The sequence below is a fragment of the Canis lupus genome, chromosome 14, assembly GCF_011100685.1.
Source record: "Canis lupus familiaris isolate Mischka breed German Shepherd chromosome 14, alternate assembly UU_Cfam_GSD_1.0, whole genome shotgun sequence".
In the NCBI taxonomy this organism is placed as follows: Eukaryota; Metazoa; Chordata; class Mammalia; order Carnivora; family Canidae; genus Canis; species Canis lupus.
In genome coordinates this window covers 48,483,207-48,503,809 of record NC_049235.1, presented here as the reverse complement: position 1 = coordinate 48,503,809, position 20,603 = coordinate 48,483,207, and the positions used below count along the sequence as shown (strand labels likewise).

The 20,603-nt window shown below is 40.5% G+C and overlaps 1 protein-coding gene across 3 annotated transcripts in view; it reads left to right on the top strand.

The window, feature by feature from the left end:
• ELMO1 (engulfment and cell motility 1) overlaps nucleotides 1-20,603 on the top strand; it is a 525,693-nt gene that overhangs the window by 289,080 nt on the left and 216,010 nt on the right. For all 3 annotated transcript variants that reach the window (XM_038557346.1, XM_038557348.1, XM_038557347.1), the window contains one exon: nucleotides 1,267-1,375. In XM_038557346.1, the coding sequence (XP_038413274.1) occupies nucleotides 1,267-1,375 (109 nt within the window). The remainder of the gene's footprint in view (nucleotides 1-1,266; nucleotides 1,376-20,603) is intronic.

Sequence of the window (20,603 nt, the reverse complement as noted above, 5' to 3'; positions counted from 1 at the left end):
CACGCACCTACTCAGGATGGTATAGCTCTTGAGAGGAGGTAGCAGACAACTGTATTCGAGATGGCTCCAGAGATGCATAAGCTGGTGATTCCTTTTGTCAACATATGAATTTGAAGTTTAATAATTGTAAAACACAGTTCTATTGCTTTTACTTTTGTTTCATCCATGTGTGCAATGGTTCCCTTAATTGTGGTAGCAACATTTCAGACAATCTTAAGGATAGAGGAGAATTTATTGGACCAACCAAAGAGTTTTCAGAAGAAGGATTTGAGCAGATAAACTGTAAGGACAGGGAAGCAGCTTTGCTCTAGGAACAAGTGGGACCAGCCATTCAGGTGCTGCCAGGGCTCCCATTGCCTTCCCTCTCTGCTTTCCTTTGCATTTGGGCTTGTTTTTTTTTTGTTGTTGTTGTTGTTTTGTTTTGCTTTTTAAAATTTTATTGCAGGCTTGCATTCAGGTAGCTCTTGTGCTCATACCTCTTGGGTACTGTCAGCACAATTGGGCCATTTTATTTTCTCTTTTTGTATGATAAATCTCAGGGACTAACTCTGGTTGGTTCTGTTTGTGTCACATGTCCCTTAGGCATGCTCTGGTCAATTAATGCCAGGGCTTGGGGCTCCTGGATGGCTCAGTCAGTTCAGCATCCGACTAATTTCAGTCATGTCATGATCTCAGGGTCATGAGATTGAGCCCCATGTCAGGCTCCAAGCTGGGTGTGAAGCCTGCTTAAGATTCTCTCTCTCCCTCTGCCTCTCATTCCCTACTGACTCTCCCTCTCTCTTTCTCTCAAAAACAACAACAAAAAAGTTTTAAACTAATGCCAGGGGTGAGATCCTGTAAGAACATGGACCCACCCATGTGGGAGATACATGATTAAAATGTAGGAGTTGAAAGTGCAATGAACTGCTCTCTCCAGAAAGGGGAAGATGTGACTGGAGAGGAGCAGGAGGGAGCAGTCTTACCACTTCAGTAACAGGTTTTTATTGTCCTGGTTTGAAAAACTCTCCATCCATCGGCACTTCTGCGCAAGTATAACCGATGAGCAAAAATACCCTCTTAGAGGGTGGAAAGTTTTAGGAGATTTGGAAAGCATAAGAGTTTTACATGCTCTATACTGAGAATATACTCAGAGTATAATTTTGTTTTGGCCCTAAGCCTGACTTTGGTAATCTCAAGTGGATCTGTCTCTTTTACCACAAAGCCAGTGTTTTTGATGTTTTCCACAAACTGACATCCCGTTCTGACCTGTTCCCTTTCTACTTGCAGATTGTGCTTGAGAATAGTAGCCGGGAAGATAAGCACGAATGTCCCTTTGGCCGCAGTAGCATAGAGCTGACCAAGATGCTGTGTGAGATCCTAAAAGTGGGCGAGCTGCGTAAGTAACACTTGTTTCCCACACGGGCATGACGCTTGGCAGGCACCCAGCTTCCAGGGTTGTGCCTGGACTGACACAAAGAATTCTCGAGGTGCTATGCATGGGCAACCCCCGTGGACCTAGCATTCTTTGGTTCAGGTTTGCAGTGTATGTGTTTCTGCATGTCTGTCCTGGGAGTAAGCATTATTAAAAACTACAAGAATGGAAAAATTTGCAGGTATTATGACTGACTTTCAGATATTATAAACATGAAAAGATATTAAAACAGCCCTACCTATAGTAATCTGTTAAGGAAAAAGATCAATGGGTTTCTTTTTTAAAATTCCAGTTTTTAACCTAACAGTAGATCATTTTCTTTTCTTTCTTTTGAAACGATTTTTCTCTCTAAAGAGAAATTGAATACCTTATTAAAATCCTCTTGCTCCCAGTATCTCACTTGTTTAGAATACTTTCTCTAAGAAAGAAGGAATTATAGAAGAAAATGGGTAGCTGATCATGACAAATGTGGTCAGAGATATGCTCATTGCTCTTTTTCCTACGTATATTACAAAATTTAGGAGAGGACACCCAGATAAAGGGGGTATGATAATTTTCCTGCCTTGTGCTCATTGGTGTAATTTGAGTTGAACCTGTTACGATGAATCTGATTTAACTTGGCCTGCAGTCATTGTCAACACTGAGCCTCCTTCAAGTGGCTGGCTTCCATTCCCTCCAACATCTCTAGAACTGACACACATATAAATCTTCCCTTGTAGGCTTAATAACACGGGTGCCAGAGAAAGACTGTTCATACCACAGAGATGTTGGGTGTATAGTGGTGTTGTGAAGGCATAAATATTCAGTTACCTGCTTGGAGCTTAAAATAATGGTCTGAAATGATTAATGGAAAGGAATCCGATGATTACATTGGAAGAGGGGGTTATGCTTTATTTACCTGACTATAGGTCCTGCTCAGGTAAACTAGAAAATGGAGAACTTCATAAGGAAAAACTAACAATTTGAGTCTGTTTGATCAAACCCAGCAAACGCTGTCCTCCAGTGTGGGTAGACGGGGGAAAGGAAGCAAAAACTGATATGGAACCGCCAAGAAAGTTCATTACCTAGGAGCCCAAATTAGGGCATCTTTGTATTAGAAGAGTAGCAGCCTGACCTGAGAGATTTCTTTATCAGTCTGCTCGGGTTCATGGATCACCAAGGTTAATTCAGTTTACCTGCATCCTTGACCTGAGTTCTCCCTCCTACTCTCCGTCAGACTAATTTGATGAGATTTACATCTGCTGCCTAGCTTACTGTTTATTTGGTTGAAGGATTAAAGTCCTGAATCAAGCAAATCCTACTGAATTCCTCAGTCTGATAACTGTGTTTCATGTTTATCTCAATTTTATGGGGGGACCTGCAGGAAGCCACCTGCTAAGAAGCATTACAAGACCGTCTAGGATTTTTAGAGACTGGACAACAGTCAGGCTGTCCCTGGCTGGGGCTTGTCGTGTGTTTGTTATTGTCCCCATCTTTGTGGCCTGCTTGGGCTATCAGTTCTCATCTTGTTGGCAGCAGCAAGTGTAATCTTTTGTGCTTCACCACGACACCCAGCCTCTGCTCTTTTCCTTTGCCCAGCCGACATGTATCTGTCACACTAAAAGTTAACCCAGAACAAAGATGCAGGGGAGTGGAGGGAGGATGCTGGCACTACAGGGGAGCTGGGTTCTGTCTCTACCATATAGGACCTTTGTGTCCTTGGGTAACGTGCCTGCAAACTTCATTGTGTTATTACAACTCCACATTTCCCCCAGAAGTAGATTGGTAATATTTGGGGTGATGGTATGGGTAGTTGTATTCATTTTGGCTTAGTCGCTGGTAAGGGCTCTGGGAACAGAGCGTATTCAGCCTAGGGAGACTACCTTGGAAAAGATGGCTAAGTTCTAGGCTTTGGGCAGGGCAGATGTGGATCTGATTCAGACCCTCGTCCATGTCAGTGGGGCCCTACTCGGTGGGCAGGGGCTGGGGGTGGGGTAGGCGTGGCAACGAGAGTCTGAGCAGACAGTGCTGTTCAGGTGAATGTCTTCAGGTGAATGTCAGCTCTGTGCTTCCTGGGTAGGAGGGTGATGGTGGTGATACAGAATAGGGACTGACCTCTGGCTGGTGCCAGGCAGCCCTCCCCGACTGTTGAGGACCCGGTATGAAGCCAGGAACGAGGACAGAGCCCCATTCCTGGGGGCTGAGATAAAGAGTGGAGATGAAAGCAAACACCTTGGGGATCTCACCTGGGGTGCCCCAGAGGCTGTTCTTGCACTATATATTATTCCATATCTCACCTTCTGCTGCAGAGAGGGCTCCAGCCTTCTACTACAGCTCATTTAGTACCTAGTCAGTCCCATCTCTGCAGCGAGGTTGGGCTTTGTCTCCTAGGGCCTGGCATACTCATGGCAAGCTCCCTTCATCCCAGATGACAAATGCATGTATTCATCTGTTTAATAAAAATCTATTGATTACTTACAGTGTGCCAGGGACTATGATGGACAATACAGATGCAAAAGTGAATCAGATATGGCCCCTGTCCCCCAGAAGCCTGCACTTGAGAAAGTGTAAGAATGATTTGGGACCAATATCTTCTACCATAAGTTATAAATGATTGCATATTTATTTTAAATGCCCATTATCTATTCTAAGGCATAATTTTTCCAATATTCTGAGAGTTTGAGTTTTCCGGTTGGCCTATTACTTGCATGGTAAAGGTCACTCTGGACGTTTGGCAAGGCTTACAGAGGACTCCACATTTCTGCAGTCTACATGCCCAAATGAGTTATTCTCTGCTCATAAAATATTAAAGGATCGCTACATTCTGATTGAATGCTAGACATCAAATGATAAAACACCCTGTAGTAAGAGGAAAATTGCTTTTTAATAGATTGCCTTTTGCCCATTGCCATATTAAATAAGTTACTAATATGGAAAACAAATCTGAGTGCACCCTGATGTTGAGGGAAATATCTGTTTTTCTTCTGAGGAAAATTAGCTTCACGTACAAATCCGTCTTCCTTTGGTCTATTTGGTCTGCTTTTGGTCTGCTTTTCTCTGTTTTTAAGTTCACAGTCCTTCTCTGATTTGTGTCAATAATCGACCTAGAAGATCATGGTTGTGCTAGATCTATAAGCAAGAGCAGAGATCAAAGAAATACCAATTAAAAATCTAACTGATTGAGGGAAAGGACATATACAAAAGTAGAAAGATTCCGTTTTCTACAATTGCTTTGTCTTGTAATTTAACTTACCGTCTTTTGAGGAAACCCACTTCTGAAATACTGGTTATATTTTGGTGTCCAGAGCACACATATTAATATTCAATTAAATTACTGATACTAAATATTTATGCATAGTGTTTTTAAAAAGTAGTCTTAAAAACACTATTTTTCTGCTTCCCAATTATTAACATTGCAGGAGGCAAATGTTTCGTAGTGTGGTATAAACAACAATATCTGATAATGTATATGCTTAGAGCACTTTATCAAGGTAATTTAATTGAAGCCTATTACACCCCCAGGAGTTAATCAAGATCAATAGCTTCTATGTTTATTAATGAAGACAAGACTTAACACTTACTGCATATTGTCTGGGATCACTGAGCTCAAATCAGTGTTCAGGAAGCCCAAAGAATAGTGTAGAAAGAAGCAGAAAAGTGGAGTGGTTGCATTTCGGCACCTGGATGACCCGTCCTTGAATCACAGATCAGCTACCTAATTGGACGCCTTGGACACATATTTCCTCTCTGTTCTGAGCTTCTGCTTCCTTATCTCTTTGTAAAGATAATCCTGCTGCACACAGTTGTTGGGAGGATTAAATGAAATAATGGGTGCTTTTTTTGTTACAAGATAGATGGTTTCTTTTGCGAGTGATAGAATCTGACTTCCCATAAGCAGACTGCAGGTTACACGACGGCGGAAGGAGAATGCTCTGATTTAAGTAACAGCTGGGACCAGGATTTGGAACAATGACTCTTGTTTCTTCACTCTCTACATTCTGACAAAAATTATTCTTTGTAATCTGCTTTGTCCATGAGGCCCTTTTGAGAGCAAGACACTTGTTTTCCCTTAGTTTCAATTTTAAAAATCACAAAGAATACCTATGGACCTGAATATGGTCATAGATCCCCACAGCATGGGTAATATAATTAATTGGCAGCCCGAGTTCAAAGAACAGGATTGAAGTAGAACGAAGAGCAAGTCTTTAGAAGAAGTATATTTGTGTGTGTATGGAGGGTCAGAGTATGGGACAGAAGAAGGGAGGCATGTCACAGACAAATGCAAAGATCTTTGCTATAGATGTGAAGTCCTTAGGCAGATACCTCACTCTTACCTAAGGCTAAAAAGTAGTGACTATTGTTTGTGTTATTATAGCACTGCCCCTAAAACTGTAAGTTGTTGAAGGATAAAAGGAAAACTTGATTTCTGACACAATAGCTTACTTACGGGATGCCTGGGTGGCTCAGTGGTTGAGCATCTGCCTTCAGCTCAGGACATGATCCTGGGTCTGGGGATCGAGTCCCACATCAGGCTTCCTACGAGGAGTCTGCTTCTCCCTCTGTCAATGTCTCTGCCTCTCTCTTTCTGTCTCTCTCCTTAATAAAGAAATAAAATCTTAAAAAAAAAAAAACCACACACACAATAGCTTACTTACTTACCTTTTGGATACGTAGCATCTCATCTCATATTTCAGTATCTAGTAGAGCTAGGATACTAATTTTTGTCTCTCATTCATTATTCATTTATTCAGTATTTACAGGGCTTCTTTTCTATGAGTCAGGATCTAATCCCTGATGACATGGACGTAGAACACACACTCCTACCTCAAGCAGCCTACCTGCTGACTGCAGGGTCCTTCACAGAAACAAATAATTAGAAAATACATTGTCATTTAGAACATTGCATTTAAATTATGTTAGTGTCACTAGGAGGCAGTGGTTGGTTCTTTCTGCTCACAGGAAGTTGGACAGGCTAAGGAAGGGACAGTCTTTGGAGGTGTGACACAGAAAAGGAGATACTTGAGTATGTGGAATCAAGACATGAAAAGAATAACCAGGTAAGCACAGGTATGTGTATGGTGGGCAGCGGCGGTTAAAAATTCCAGGCAGTGAGATGTAGGTGAAAAAGAGTTGGAGGTTCAGATAATTCTGGTTCCATGCAACTAAAGCAGATAGCTTGAGGGGGCAAGTGGAGGAGATGCTAATAGAAAAAGCAAGAGTTAAATCATAAAGAGTTGCCACACAGAGGAGCTTGGATTTTACAAGCCACGGACATCGATAGAAGGATTTTTAATGCTCTAGTCCTGGGCATAAAATTCTAGAATTAGATTATGTCTTCTGGCTATGACAAGAACTCGTGAGTGTGATAATGTACGGGGCCAGGACCAGGGACAGGCTTATCTCACTCTAGCCCCAGCCCAGTCAGGATAGCAGTTAGGAGGTTTCAGCTGCAAGTGATAGAAATCCCGACTCAAAATGGCTTATGTAAGAAGAACCTTTATTGAATATTGTAATTGCAGAGTTAGATTAAGTCCTAGAGATGGTTAATTTAAATGTTCAGTAATGTCATTAAGGACCCAAATCCTTTCTACCTTTTGGTTCTCTTATCCTTGATGTATAAGATTTGTCCTTAGGCAGCAAAATGGTGATATCATCACATGGTCCAGAGGAACAAGAAGCTGTTTCTTCTAGATGTGTGGAAATGTTTCCAAAAGTCCATCAGCAGAATTTCTCTCATGTCTCATGAGCTAACATCATGGCCTGTGCCTATGCCTAACCGAGTCACTGATAAGGGGAACAGGATCAGTCACTAGCTGCTCCTTAGACTGGGCATGAAACCAGCCTTCCTTAAGTATATGACCACAGGATGATCTCGGTAGCTAAAGAAAACTGAGGTTCTGTTCAGATAGGAAAAATAGCTACTTGCAGCCCTTAATTCTGTCCCTTTACTTGCAAAGCTCTCTTCTGCATTTTCCTTACTGCTGGAGAAAACTATGACAAATTGAAGTCAGATTACAGCCCTCTGTCATTCTGCCTTTACTGGGAATTGGGGGCTGCATTAGTATTTTTTTTAATGTAACAATATCAAAGGTTGCGGAAAAATGGCAATTGGGGTTTGATTATAATGTATTTCATTTCTCATCACTAAGATGCTAGGGCTCCACCACCTTACTTTCCCCTAGCAAATGTGTATTTTTCACGTCCTCAATTATGCTTTTGTATGTGGGTTATTCTCTGGTGTATTTTGAAGGGCAGAGCGGACGTACATTTGTGATTAAAGTTTTCATATTTCCCTGAAATGGTTTTGCCATCTTCACCTATTTGACTATATATAATTAGATTAAAATTTAATAACTACTTCTCTGTTTTGAAAAAACAAGAGTGAAATCTACATCACACACTATGAAAATACACAGCATTTCCTTACTTTGTCTTTCAGTGGTAATATTTATTATAACACACCAGTGGTGCTGAGTGAAACACCTTGTATAATTCATCACCCAGACACCTCTGCTTTAGCAAGTAAAAATAACACAGATGAGCAATCTGAAGAACTTTTTGGAGTACAGCAGCAATTAGAATAGACACTTAACTCTGGGACATTGGTGTTTTTGTACTTTGAGAAGTACCATCCATCACTTTCATTCTTAGAACATTCTGGCTGAAGAAAACTCAAGAAAAGTAGTTTTTAACAGTTAAGCCCCTTAAGGGACTCCCCCCCCCCTTTCCTAATACTAGCTTATACCCATGCTCAATGGAAAGTTGAAGCCTCTCAGATCTTGACTCTGTCTTGAATCTTCACTTTTAACTTCTGCTTTCATATTACTTTAACCTTAAGCTTAACATAAAAATAAACAAAAATAGATAAAATGAATGTTCGAGGCCTGAGCCTATATTGAGAAGATTATATCCACTTTTGGCCCAAATTAAAAATGTCAGGAGGAGAGAGTATAAAAGTCTATTGAGAGTAGGGTTTACAATAATTATAAAGCTGGTATCAGGATTTATAGTAGTAGTATCACAAGACAGGAGGGCCCAATATAAGATTCTTGCATTCAGAATCAGAAGTGGTTGGTAATTGGCATAGCTGATCTAAGGAAGGGCTTTTGTCAAGATGGTTAGTCATCTTGCTCCTTAGTCTCCCATTTGTAACCTGGGGATGTCATCACCACCACCACCACCACCACCACTACCATCATCATCATTCTCAGCTCAGAATTAGATGAAGAAATATAGGTTAGAGTGTTTTTTTAACTGTAAAATGCCCTATTTGTGAAGGAGATAACTGCTGAAATATGCACCGATTTAGAGACACCGAGATGTATCTCATCCTGTAGCAAAGTCAACTCTGTGCATTTAGTGACTGCCTTAAGAATTTGAAGTTCTGTGGCGATTTGTTGGTGTTTCAGAAGGCAGTACTTGTAGATACTTCTAAAATCATAGGGTAATCCTTATCACCATAGAAAGTGATTGCTGAGAGAAATTATACTTGGCAATTTAAAAAAGAATATCTCAAGCACATTTCAATTACAAATGGATGAAAATAATTCATATTTAATCATAGGCATTTTTAGCACTTACTCCTGTTTACATCATTTCTGGGAAGATAAGTAGCTGGGAATGACCAGCATCCATTTCTATAATCTCTCTGAGGTTATAGATTGAGAGGTGAGCCTGGGAGGTTTGCCCAACCTCATAAAGAAGGGAGACAGACACAGAGAAAGAACACAGATGCCCACTGTCTTCCTTCCAGCCATATAGCAATACTTTTCCACCAGCTTCATCTCAAACATCAGGTTTGGATGACCATTTTGATTCCTCTTCTGAGTGGGTGCTATCGAACACTAATATTCATCAATATTATTTCTCCTTGATCTGGGTGACACAGACAAATAGACGTATAGTTCATTGAAAAAAAAAAGTAATTTAAATTATAGATAATGAAACTATCTATCTAGAAACTCCTGAAGGAGCAAAGGAAAAGGTATTCGAATTAATATAGTTCAGAAGAGTAGCTGCTTAGTGGGTAACAGAAAATTGGTAGCCATTCCATGTATCAGCAGTAATTAGTTAATTATAAAATGGATACAAAAGATTCTTTTTAGTAGTGTCCATACAAATGTAAACTGCTTCAGATTAATCCTAATGGAAAACATCTCAGACTTATATGTGAAGAAAGCTGTAAGACTTCACTAAGATATTCAAGTTTTAAATAAATAAATAAGTGAATGTTTTATTCCTGGTAAGAATACATCCATATTGTGGTAAAGATGTGAGTTCCTCCAAATCAGTGCATCGGCTCATATATCATTCCAGAGTGCCAAAGGAAACAGAGATGGAAACTCCACAGAATGCTTGTGGGGTTCATTTGGAAGAATAAGGAAGGGAAATTGGCAAGAAAGGACTGATAAGGAGAATAGTGAAAAGTGAATGGATATAAAATTATATTCCTTTTTTAAAAACGTTTTTTGCAAGGAAGTCCAAAGAACTCATTCATATACAATTTTCACCCAGGTTTACCTATTGTGTTAATATTTTCCATATTTGCTTTTTCATTCTCTTTCTACACGCAGGCACATGCATGCAGCCCCAGACACACATTCACATGTCTTGTTATTAAAATATGAAAACTTTTTATGACAAGAAAAAACTTAAATATAATTTGAAGAAAAAGAAGTGAATAAAAATTATTTTAAATTGGATCCAGGGCAGCCCGGGTGGCTGAGCGGTTGAGCACCTGCCTTCGGCCAAGGGCATGATCCTGGAGACCTGGGATGAGTCCCACGTCCGGCTCCCTGCATGGAGCCTGCTTCTCCCTTTGCCTGTGTCTCTGCCTCTCTTTCTCTCTGTGTGTCTTTCATGAATGAATAAATAAAATCTTAAAAAAAAAATAAATAAATTGGATCCAGCTCTAGCTGTATCCTAGGTGGAGCAAAGGTACTGGGAGCCCTGCCTAGCAGGAGGCTTCGCAAGAGAGCTGCGGGGGGCGGTGGGGGGGAAGTTTCTGGGGGCTGCAGGGTGAGGCATCATCATGGAAGCAGTGTTGGGAGCCTGGCTTAGAATACTCAACTGCCGGAAGTCTGAGAGAGGCTTGCTGCTACCGGACAGCCACCTAGTGCAGGTCAGGGGTGTGTGTGCTGATGAAATCTATGCCCACCTTTCCTTCTGTTCTTTTGCAGCACTATGGATGTGGCTTACCTAGAATCCCAGTAGTTATATGCATGAGAAACTATGGATTTCAGGACATACAGCTTCCTATATAAATTAAAACATTATAAAGAAGACATAAAAGTAACAGGATACCTGTAGATGAAAGAAGCCATTTGCATGAATGATACCTTCACTTCTCATCTATTAAATCACTCTAGATTTAAAGTTAGTAGTCTCACCCCCAAAATGTAAAATGTAAAACTACCTTTCCCTAGTTCTATATCCTGGGCTTGGGCCCACAAGCTCTTTTCCCAAAGCAATAGTTTAATCAGCCTCCTCAGCTTTTATTGTAGGATTGTAATATACCGGGCCACAAGTTGAAAGGTCCTAGCATGCTGTAAAAGTAGAATAGTAATTTGGAAAGGTAGCATGAAATTAGAAAGTGTAAGCAGAGGGCCCAAAGATTCAAATACATGGTAAAGTAGGATAAAGTGGACCGCAAAGAATTAAAATGACAGCAATCAGAATGCCCAACTGCACTGAAATAGTGGTGAAATGCTATCCTGTGAGGATTTTAAAATCAAAATACCTGAGTTAAAACGAAAACACACAAAACTAAGAAGCATGTTCCCAGCTTTGGTCTTTAACTCACTTCCCACAGAGGTGTTTCCTCCCTTCAAGGGAGTCCCCAGTGGTTGGGAGGGCATCAGAGGACAGGACACATTAGGATGCCTTTTACAACCTCTCATCCTTTGGGTGGAGAGGTTTTCCTAGTGGTTAGAGTAGATTAGGAGGTAGGTGCCAATGGAGTCTCCCAGCCCTGGGCACTTGAATTTCAGTAAAAAACCACTTGCTAATTTATGGGAAGTCTGGGTGGCTCAGTTGGTTAAGTGTCCGACTCTTGATTTCAGCTCAGGTCATGATCTCAGGGTGGTAAGATCAAGCCCTGCATAGGCACTGAGTGTGGAGCCTGCTTAAGATTCTCTCTCTCCCTCTCCTGTGCCTCAACACCCACAGCCCCCCCACTCATATGCACCTTTGCTCTCTCTCATTAAAAAAAGCAACAGCTAAAACATTTGCTGATTTAAAGATAAGTAGAAAGAATTTATTTTTAAAAATGTAAATGATCACTGCCATTTTTAGATGTCTTCTACATGGCAGGTGATTCCCTGAGGTCAGTATGTTGCTAACCCTTTTAACATCTTCATTTACAGACCAGGGGTCCGGGCCTTTCACAGAGGTTAAGTAGACTGGGGTCACACAGGCAATTAGATACAGTTAGCTGTTGTGGGATGCTGTTGTGCTCTTTACTCTTAACTGTTACACAATCCTGTAAACCACTGCTTTCAGTTTTTAAAATGTCTTGTCTTCCTCACAGACTATAAGCTCCCTGAGCACTAGACTCAGAATTTATCCATTTCCCACCCTACCCTGTAGCCCAGTGCTTTACATATCATGTGCACGTAATAAGTATTTATTGCATGGATAGAGTAGCTTTCTATTTGCTTTAGGGTCAGTTGCAAAAATATTTTTTCAGACATCACTAAATTTTTTATGAACTTTCCGTTTTACCCTGAAACCTTGCAAACAGCATTTTTTTAAAATAAAGTGAGAATGAGTTATACAAAAGGGTGCCTCCTCAGTCCTCCCCCTTTTCTTCCTCCTCAGGATAATTTAGTGAGAAGGCCTACTGAGTCCAAATTTGAATCAGAAAATATCAACACTACAGTATGTTCCCCAAAGAGGAAAAAAATGATCTATTTTCAATCTTGTGTTTCAGAACACACAGCTGTGTGACTTCCTAATTTATTGTATTCCCAACTGCCTCCAGACAGCTCTCAGCTTGCAGTTGCTTTCCTAGCCACCACCCCCTGGATGTGGGAAATAGGGCGGACTTTAACCAGTCCAGAATGAGGATGCAGAGAAACCCATGAGCTGCTCCTCCACAGGTGTGCCCAGCAGCTAGGACCTGAAAGGAGCCATGTTTCCTGGGATGGCTGCCTTGGGCCAGAAAGTAAGCTGTTGACTCCTTGTAGATCAATCCCAGCTGCACGTGTGCAGCTCTGGAGTGGGGTCATTCCTCTGCCTCTAGGGAGGAGGACACACAGTTTTGAATCCCAGCAGTCAAGCCCTATGTGGCTTCCCTTAATTTGGCTTTCCAAGGGTTTGGCCACGAGAACAGATTGCAGCTGTGGCCTGAGCATCTTTAGAAGTGTGAATCTTTTTTTTTTTTTTCTGAAGAAGCTATTTTGAGCTTTATAATTGCATATTTCATGTTTTTTCATAGAGTAAGGAGAATGACTTGCATTTTTTTAATAGATATCTGCTGGTTTTTTTTTTTTTCTTTGCTCTTCTGTCTTGTATAACTTGGGCAGTGATTTCTGAATGTGGTGGCTGTGCATCAGATTCATTTGGGAGAGCTTCTGGGAAATATAAATTCCTGCCATGGAATCCAGAAATCAGTATATTTAATGAACTCGCCAATTCATTCTTAGGCAGCTGGCTCTCCTCTCCTAAGTTTGGGAATCTCTGTTGAACTCCTTCATGGTAATTTGGATTGTGGTTAAATGGCTACCTTTGGGGTGATAAGAGTGCTAGACTGAGCATTAGAAATCACAGATTCTAGTTCATTCTGGCTTCATTCTGACCAGCTCTAGATAAGTCTGTTCTCCTGTGTGGTGCCTTAGTTTCCTCTGGTATAAAACCATTAATGCCCAGGGGGCCACCAGCTCCGAAGCTGCTGTGCTAAACACAGTCCTTTTTATGTACCCAGGATAGTGACTCTAACCATGAAATAAGTTGACCAACACTTTGCCATCATCAGTTCTTGAGGGATATGTATAACCTAGGTTGGTGTTGGATTCTGTGCAAGAGAAATGCCCCAAGACCTTGTTAAGAGGGGTTCCTGGTGATGAGACCTGCAGCATGGACCGAGGACTTGTTTCCTGCCCTGCAGATATGACTGCTCTCACCTTCTGAGTGTAAAATTTAGTTTAATGTGATTTTCCCACTCTGAATTTTTTCCTCCTTTGAAATATCAACTTTATTGCCAGCAAAGAGTTCTTTGAGAAGAATCAAACCTTAATTTTGCCAGAACAGATAAAGGAAATGGCAAAAAGAAAAAAAAATCCTCTGGCTTTATTCTTCCCTGCCTAGCTGTTTTCACACTGTCGTTTCCCACCTTGATTCTCTCGGCTGGGTTTGGTGGCTCTTGCCTCCCTGTCATGTGGCGGGGCTGTTGGCTCAAGCAGCTGCCTCTCCCCTCTTTACTTGGGAACAGGAGAGTTTAAATCATACTGAAACTTGGAAGAAGAAACAAGCCTAAATCCAAATGCTATTTAACATTTCTGCAAGTCATACCTATTCCCACCCCGACAAACACAGCTCTAATGGTTCTTTGGCTTTTATTGGCTATGTAATAGTTTCAGGAATTGCTTTGTACTGGAGCCCAGACGAGTCCAACCAAAGAGTGCACACACTTCATTTCCCATCTCTCCCTGCCCAAGTCAGAACTAATCCTGCTGCTTTTCTGTGTCATTAATGGTATCAGAGGAAAACCTCAAATTTAAGGCCTCGTGGGTTGACTGCTCCTGATCAGTTAAAGCGTTTTTGTCTGGGGTTAGGAATTTACCTTAGTGCATATACTTCAACGATTTTTCCTATTTGATTTTATTCTAAAAATGAGCTAATATCATCCTTGGCGCTTTGTCACCTGATTCTTTTCACTTAATGTGTTTATAGACCTCTTTCTAGTGAATTTATTCATTTGCAGTTTGTTCAAACTTTCAGTAGCTTAATAGTATTTCATTTCATATGCATATGGGCCACATTGTGGATATAGATATAAATAGTACCCATTTTATGAAAGTATGGGTCTTTTATCAACAGGCAGTTTCATTGCTTACAAATTTTTGTTTTTGTTACGAGCACCTGGATGAACATTTGCCCAGTAAATGTACTTAATTAACACATACTAATTAACAGTACTAGGGCTGTAGCAATGAGTAAAACAGAACACCGTCTCTTTCCTTAAGTTGCATATATTTATTTTACTTGGAGAAAAAAATAGTAAAGAGAGAAGCATGCCGCATGGTGGGAAGTGGAATGCAGAAAAATCAGAACAGAGAGGATGCGTGGCATTGCCTCATTGAAAGGTCTGTGTTTATCACAAACCTATGCATCTAGGGAGGGAGTGGGCCAAGATAGCATTGGGACAAGAGTTTTCTTGAAAGAGGGAATCGCAGTTTAAGTGCCTGGAGGCAGGGGTGTCCAATTTAGGAAGTGAAGAGCAAGGAGGACAATGTGATGGGAGCAGAGAGCACTAGGTGGGGAGTAGCAGGAGGTAAGGTGGGGTTGGAGAGTAGAGACATTCTCCACTGTAGCAAATTTAGTATTTATTCTGAGTAAAAAGAAAAACCATGCAGTGGATTGAGCATATATGTGACATTATATAACCTACAATTTGAAAGAATCATTTGGGTGATCTGTAGATCATTAGACTATCCTACATGCCATGATGGTAAACAGGTTGAGGGGTCACGGTGATTGGAACCAGAGTGCTGGCAGTAGAAATACTGAAAACCGGTTGGATTCCAGATATATTTTAAAGGTAGAACCAAAAGGACTTCCTTGACAGATTGAACGTAGGTGGGAAATAGAGTTGAGAATGGGCAGCCGGAAGCATGGACTTGTCATTGAGATAGATGGAGAACATAAAAGACCAGCAGTTTTGTTTCAGTTATGCTAATTTCGAGATGCCTTTTAGACGTGGAGTGGAGATGTTGATTTTATAGTTGGATATCAGGGGATGGTTCTGAGCCAGAGATTTACCTTTGGGCATTGTCAGCCTAGGAACTATTTATAGCGGAGGTTGGATGAGAGCATCCAAGAGGTTCCAGGGTTTAGCCATGAAATAGCCCAAAAGTTGCTGGTTGGGGAGAAGAGAAAGAACTGGGAGAGGAATCAAAGGGATGTAAGAAGAAAATCAAGAGAAAGTTCAGCTGGAAGTGAAGGAGAAGCTGCCTGTATGGAACGCTGCAGATGCTGGAAGTAAATGAGGATTGAGAATTGATCTTTGATTTTAGCAACGATCAGTAGAGGCCAGGGGTGACCTGAGCAAGAGCAGTTTCACTCAGGTGGTGGGGAGAGATCCTGACTGGAGGGGGTAATGGCAAGTGAGGGTACAGAGATTAGGACGGTGAACACAGAGGAGTGACACACAGCATGGTCCGGGGTGTGCTGCGAGGGAGGTAGCGCAGAGTCAGCCTTCGGAAACCTTTGTAGTGCTTTGACATGGCCACGGCATTCAATTCATGAGCATTTTTCTAGTGATTAAGTTTTATTTTATTTTTCAGAAGGGTCTGTTTCCAGTCAGCAAATTAGAAGTGAAAAATGACCTGGTCCTTCACCTCGTAGTGTGAGAAGTACTGGTGTAGGTGACTGTTTAAAGGGGGTTTGCTTTAGAGCAGAGTAGAAAAATAAGGTGGAAGCTGGAGGGGAAGTTACAGTCAAATGAAATTTTTTTAAATGATGGTAGAAATTATAGGACGTTTATGTGCATATAGGAATGACTCAGTAGAGAGGGGGACAAGTGATGATGAAGGAGACCTATATTTCTATGGCTACATCTTTGCCTGCATCTTTAATAATTTCCTTAGTGAATGCCTCCTAATGGATCCTGAATCAAACAGTACATGCCTTTCATGGTTTTGTAATCCAATGTAATATATGTGCATCGTTGGAATATTTTTAAATGTGGAGAAGCAAAACTAATAAATCGTCCATTATCCTGCCACCAAGATAGGTTGGTTGGTAATTTTTTCCCCATAAAATGAGATTAAATTATATTGTTTGAAATACTCTGTTCTTTCCATTTAATATATTGTGACTGTCTTCCTACAGCAATAAATATATACTTATATCATTATTTAATGTCTGCTTAATATTTCATTGTGTGGATCAACCATAATTATTTTGACCAGACTCTTATTACGGGATATTTAGGGATGTTTTCATTTTTAGCCGAAATGGCTCTATGATGAACATCTTTGTAATTCCATCTGATTCTTTCCTCAGCATCAACTCTTAGAAGTTAAAGTTCTATGTCAAATGGTCTGAAATTGTAAAGCTTTTTATTCCTTTATAATTTACCCCTAGAAAGACTAAAGCATCTGCACTCCACTGAGCAGGCATGTAGATTTCAGGACAAGGTTAACACAATTTATTGAACTACTGAAAAAATTGGGAGTGGAGGAAGAAACCTGAGATGGGGAGATCTGGGGAGATGATATATAGGGAGACATTCAGACAGGTGGACACAGACCTAATAGATACAGACACGAGAGAGATTTATAGAGTTAGAAGTGATCGATATTTATTTATACCACAGCCATATTTATGACTTTCATGAGACCTAGGTGCTTTTGCCTTTGTGGATCCCTTCCTCTTTAAAATTGTACTAAAATTTATAGTTTTGACTGCATTGTTATAAAGATGAATATAATCCAGACTGGATTCATTATTATATATTCATTATTATCCTATTTATGGTTCTCTTCTGATTTTATTTTATTTCTTTAAAGATTTTATTTATTTATTCATGAGAAACAGAGAGAGAGAGGCAGAGACATAGACAGAGGGAAAAGCAGGTTCCCGGCAGGGAGCCTGATGTGGGACTTGATCTCTGGACTGAGGATCACGCCCTGAGCCGAAGGCAGACATTCAACCCGGGTGTCCCTCTCCTGATTTCAGAAGCGATTAAGCTGAAAACATTTCATGGGCTTCTAAAATATCATGTGCCCTCAGAACTGTGCCTGGCCGGCCCCATGTATAGGTCAGCCCTGGTGACACTTCTCTATGCTTTTAATATTTCTACTAATGAATAGATATTACTTAGCACCAAAAAGAAAAGAGAAAAAAATCAGACTAAATTTATAAATACCCATGGTCCCTAGTAGGTTTCTTTAGTTTTTTTTTCCCCACAAAGGGAGGAGATATTTTCCTCTTTTCTCTTATATTCTATCTCACTTCCTCTCTCCAGCAGTGGGCTTCATGGAAGACCTGGCTCCTGCTATAAAGAAAAACTAAAAGCTGGGCATCTCGGGTGGCTCAGCAGTTTAGCGTCTGCCTTTGGCCCAGGGAGTGATCCTGGAGACCCGGGATCGAGTCCCACATCAGCTCCCTGCATGGAGCCTGCTTCCCCCTCTGCCTGTGTCTCTGCTTCTCTCTCTCTCTCTCTCTCTCTCTCTGTGTCTCATGAATAAATAAATAAAATCTTAAAAAAAAAAAAAAGAAAAAGTAAAACCTAACCAGCTTCCTTTCTAAACTTGCTGCTACTCCTGATATCACCATTTACCTAACTGCCCTGGGACTGATGTCATCCTTGGTCACAGCCTCACATCCAGTCAGTCATTGACCCAAGTCCTGGCACCTAAAGGCTTTTCTTTTCTTTCCTTTTTTTAAATTGAGATGTAATTAAAAAAATAAATAAATAAATAAATAGAGATGTAATTGACATCTTACTTTGTATTAGTCTTAGGTGTATAAATGTAATGATTTGAGAAGGGAAGCAGATATATGTTTATATTGTGAAATGATTACCAGAATAAATTTAATTAACATCCAGCACCTCACATACTTCCACATTTGTGTGTTGTGATGAGAGCTTTTTTTTTTATTTAAATTCAATTTGCCAACGTATAGTGTAATACCCAGTGCTTGTGATGAGAATTTTATGATCTACTCTTAGCAACTTCAGGTATATAATACAATATTGTTGACCATGGTCACCATGCTGGACCCTACATCTTCAGAAAGTTTGTACCTTTTGACCCCTGAAGATTTCGGTCTCCTGATTGTTCTGTTTCCACTGCCATTACCCTAATTCAGACCACCGTGGTACTGCTTCTACACTTGACACTCTAATCCATCCCTGCTCCATCCTGCAACCTGGGCTTTATCTAAGGCATGAATCAGGTCTGTTTAATATCATTTATTAAAATAAGGGGTTCCTCTTTTCTCCTGTCCTCACACAGGAGGGCTCCTCTTTTCTCTCAGAATAGTCTGAACTTCTTTTCGCTACCCCCATGCTCTGGAAATCGCAACATGATGTACTTCCTCTTTACCCTGGACCTTTACACACTTCCTTCTCATTCTAGAGCACCTATCCCCCAATCTTTTGTGTCCCCAACTCAGACCCACTCTTCAGCCCACCCCCATCTCCAATAGCACTCTTCCACAGGGCTGTGCTTTCCCTGAACTTTCCCCATGGAAGCACTTCTCACACTACATGGAAATTACTTGTCTGTCTTTGCACATTATCTCCCTTCATCTCTATCTGCTTCATAATTAGTGTCAATTCCATCCCAATTCTTGTGTAAGGCTGTCCCTCAATCAACATGGATAAGAAGTTTCTAGAGGTTGCATGGGTGGCAGCCAATGATACCGTAATAGAACTGGACATAATACAATTTTGTTATAAAGTTGAACCGATTGTCTCTGGGGTTATAATTGGGCAGTTAGTAGTCAATAAAACCTCTCAGTCAGGACAAGCAATGTCATGTGGGATGACAGAAGGCAGTGGAATGGGTCTTAGCCACAGTGTCTGACACACAGGAAGACCTCAGCAGATACTGTTTGTTACTATCATCCCGATGGAGGTGGCATTGGGAATTTGGCCCACCAGCGTTTGCCCTCTGCTCCCTGGAGGCTGCCTGTTGGGTGGTGGAGCAGCCCCAGTCCAACATGTGTTACTATCAGTCAGATAGAGGTCAGAGACCAACAGGTGAGTCCTCTGGTTGCTAAATTGTCACCGGTTGGTAGGACCAAGCTCTTTGTTCTGTTTGTATGAGAGAAGGACCCAAGTTTCTTTGTTGATCTTGGCTTTGAGAAAAAAAAATCAGAATCACAGCCCTTGACATGTACTGAGCTATTTGGGTTAGCTAGACGGCTGGGTTTTCAGAAAACAAATGATGATAAAACAAAGAAAAACAAGATAAAGAAAACTTAAATATATCTAAACAAAATACATCTAATCCTCTGGCTTTTGACCCCTTTTGCTTTTCTCTTAGATTGGTCATTATGTCTGGTTAGATGGTAAGAAGAGGACCCCAGGATTTTTTTTTCTTTTTCTTTTTCCTAGGATCTTTTTTTTCTTTATGCCATGTGGTTGCCTGCATTTATGCTTAAGATAATAATATAATTTGTATTGTTTTTGAATATTCCTTGTGAGTCATGACCTTGAGTCATTGGATTTCTAACTTTGAATAGTTCATGAGACATGGTTGTAGGTATTTTATCTCAAGAAATAAGAAAAAAATATATATCTGGAAGGAGGCAGTCAAATGGATTACTCTTGAAGTAATTTCAAATAGTGACTCATCAGGAGTAATGAAATCACTTTAGTGAATTTTGAATAGAGTTTTAAGAAATGGGATAAAATAATTTTTAGAGTGCTTCACAAGTAGCAAAGATAAGTGTTTCATTAGATCAGTTTTACATTCATCTGCATGTATACTGGGATGAAGTACAAATGTGTCTTGTACTATAGGTCACAGCTGAAAAATTTTAAACACCCCCCCCAATCCTGTCATAAGACAATTCACTCTGAAATTCCTTACTCAATAGAGTGTTGTTTTTGCATTAATGTTTGCATCACACTTTTTTTTTTTTTTTGGCTCAAACATGTTATTCTGTCAGAGTTTATCTTAAGGGATGAGTTGCCTGCCATGCCATGATCCAACTGAGGTGGCTCATGCTCACATGTTTTCTCTGCTCCTGGTTCTTAGTGATATCCCTTAATTTTCAGACTTATTCCCTTTAGAAGGGCTTCTTCATAGATTAGAAAATGAGAATCGTATATGTGACATTTCCTATGCATGCTTAAGAGGGAGCCACGAGACATATCTTTAAATGAAAGGACAGTGTCCGTCCTTTGTGCCAGAAATGACTGGTGCCTTAAAACAACTTTTGTGTTTCTGATTTATTTCAGTATTTTTCCAGTCTTGTGTCTGAAAGAGGATATTCTGTTTCAAATAATTACTAATGGAAAGCCATCAACTGCCAT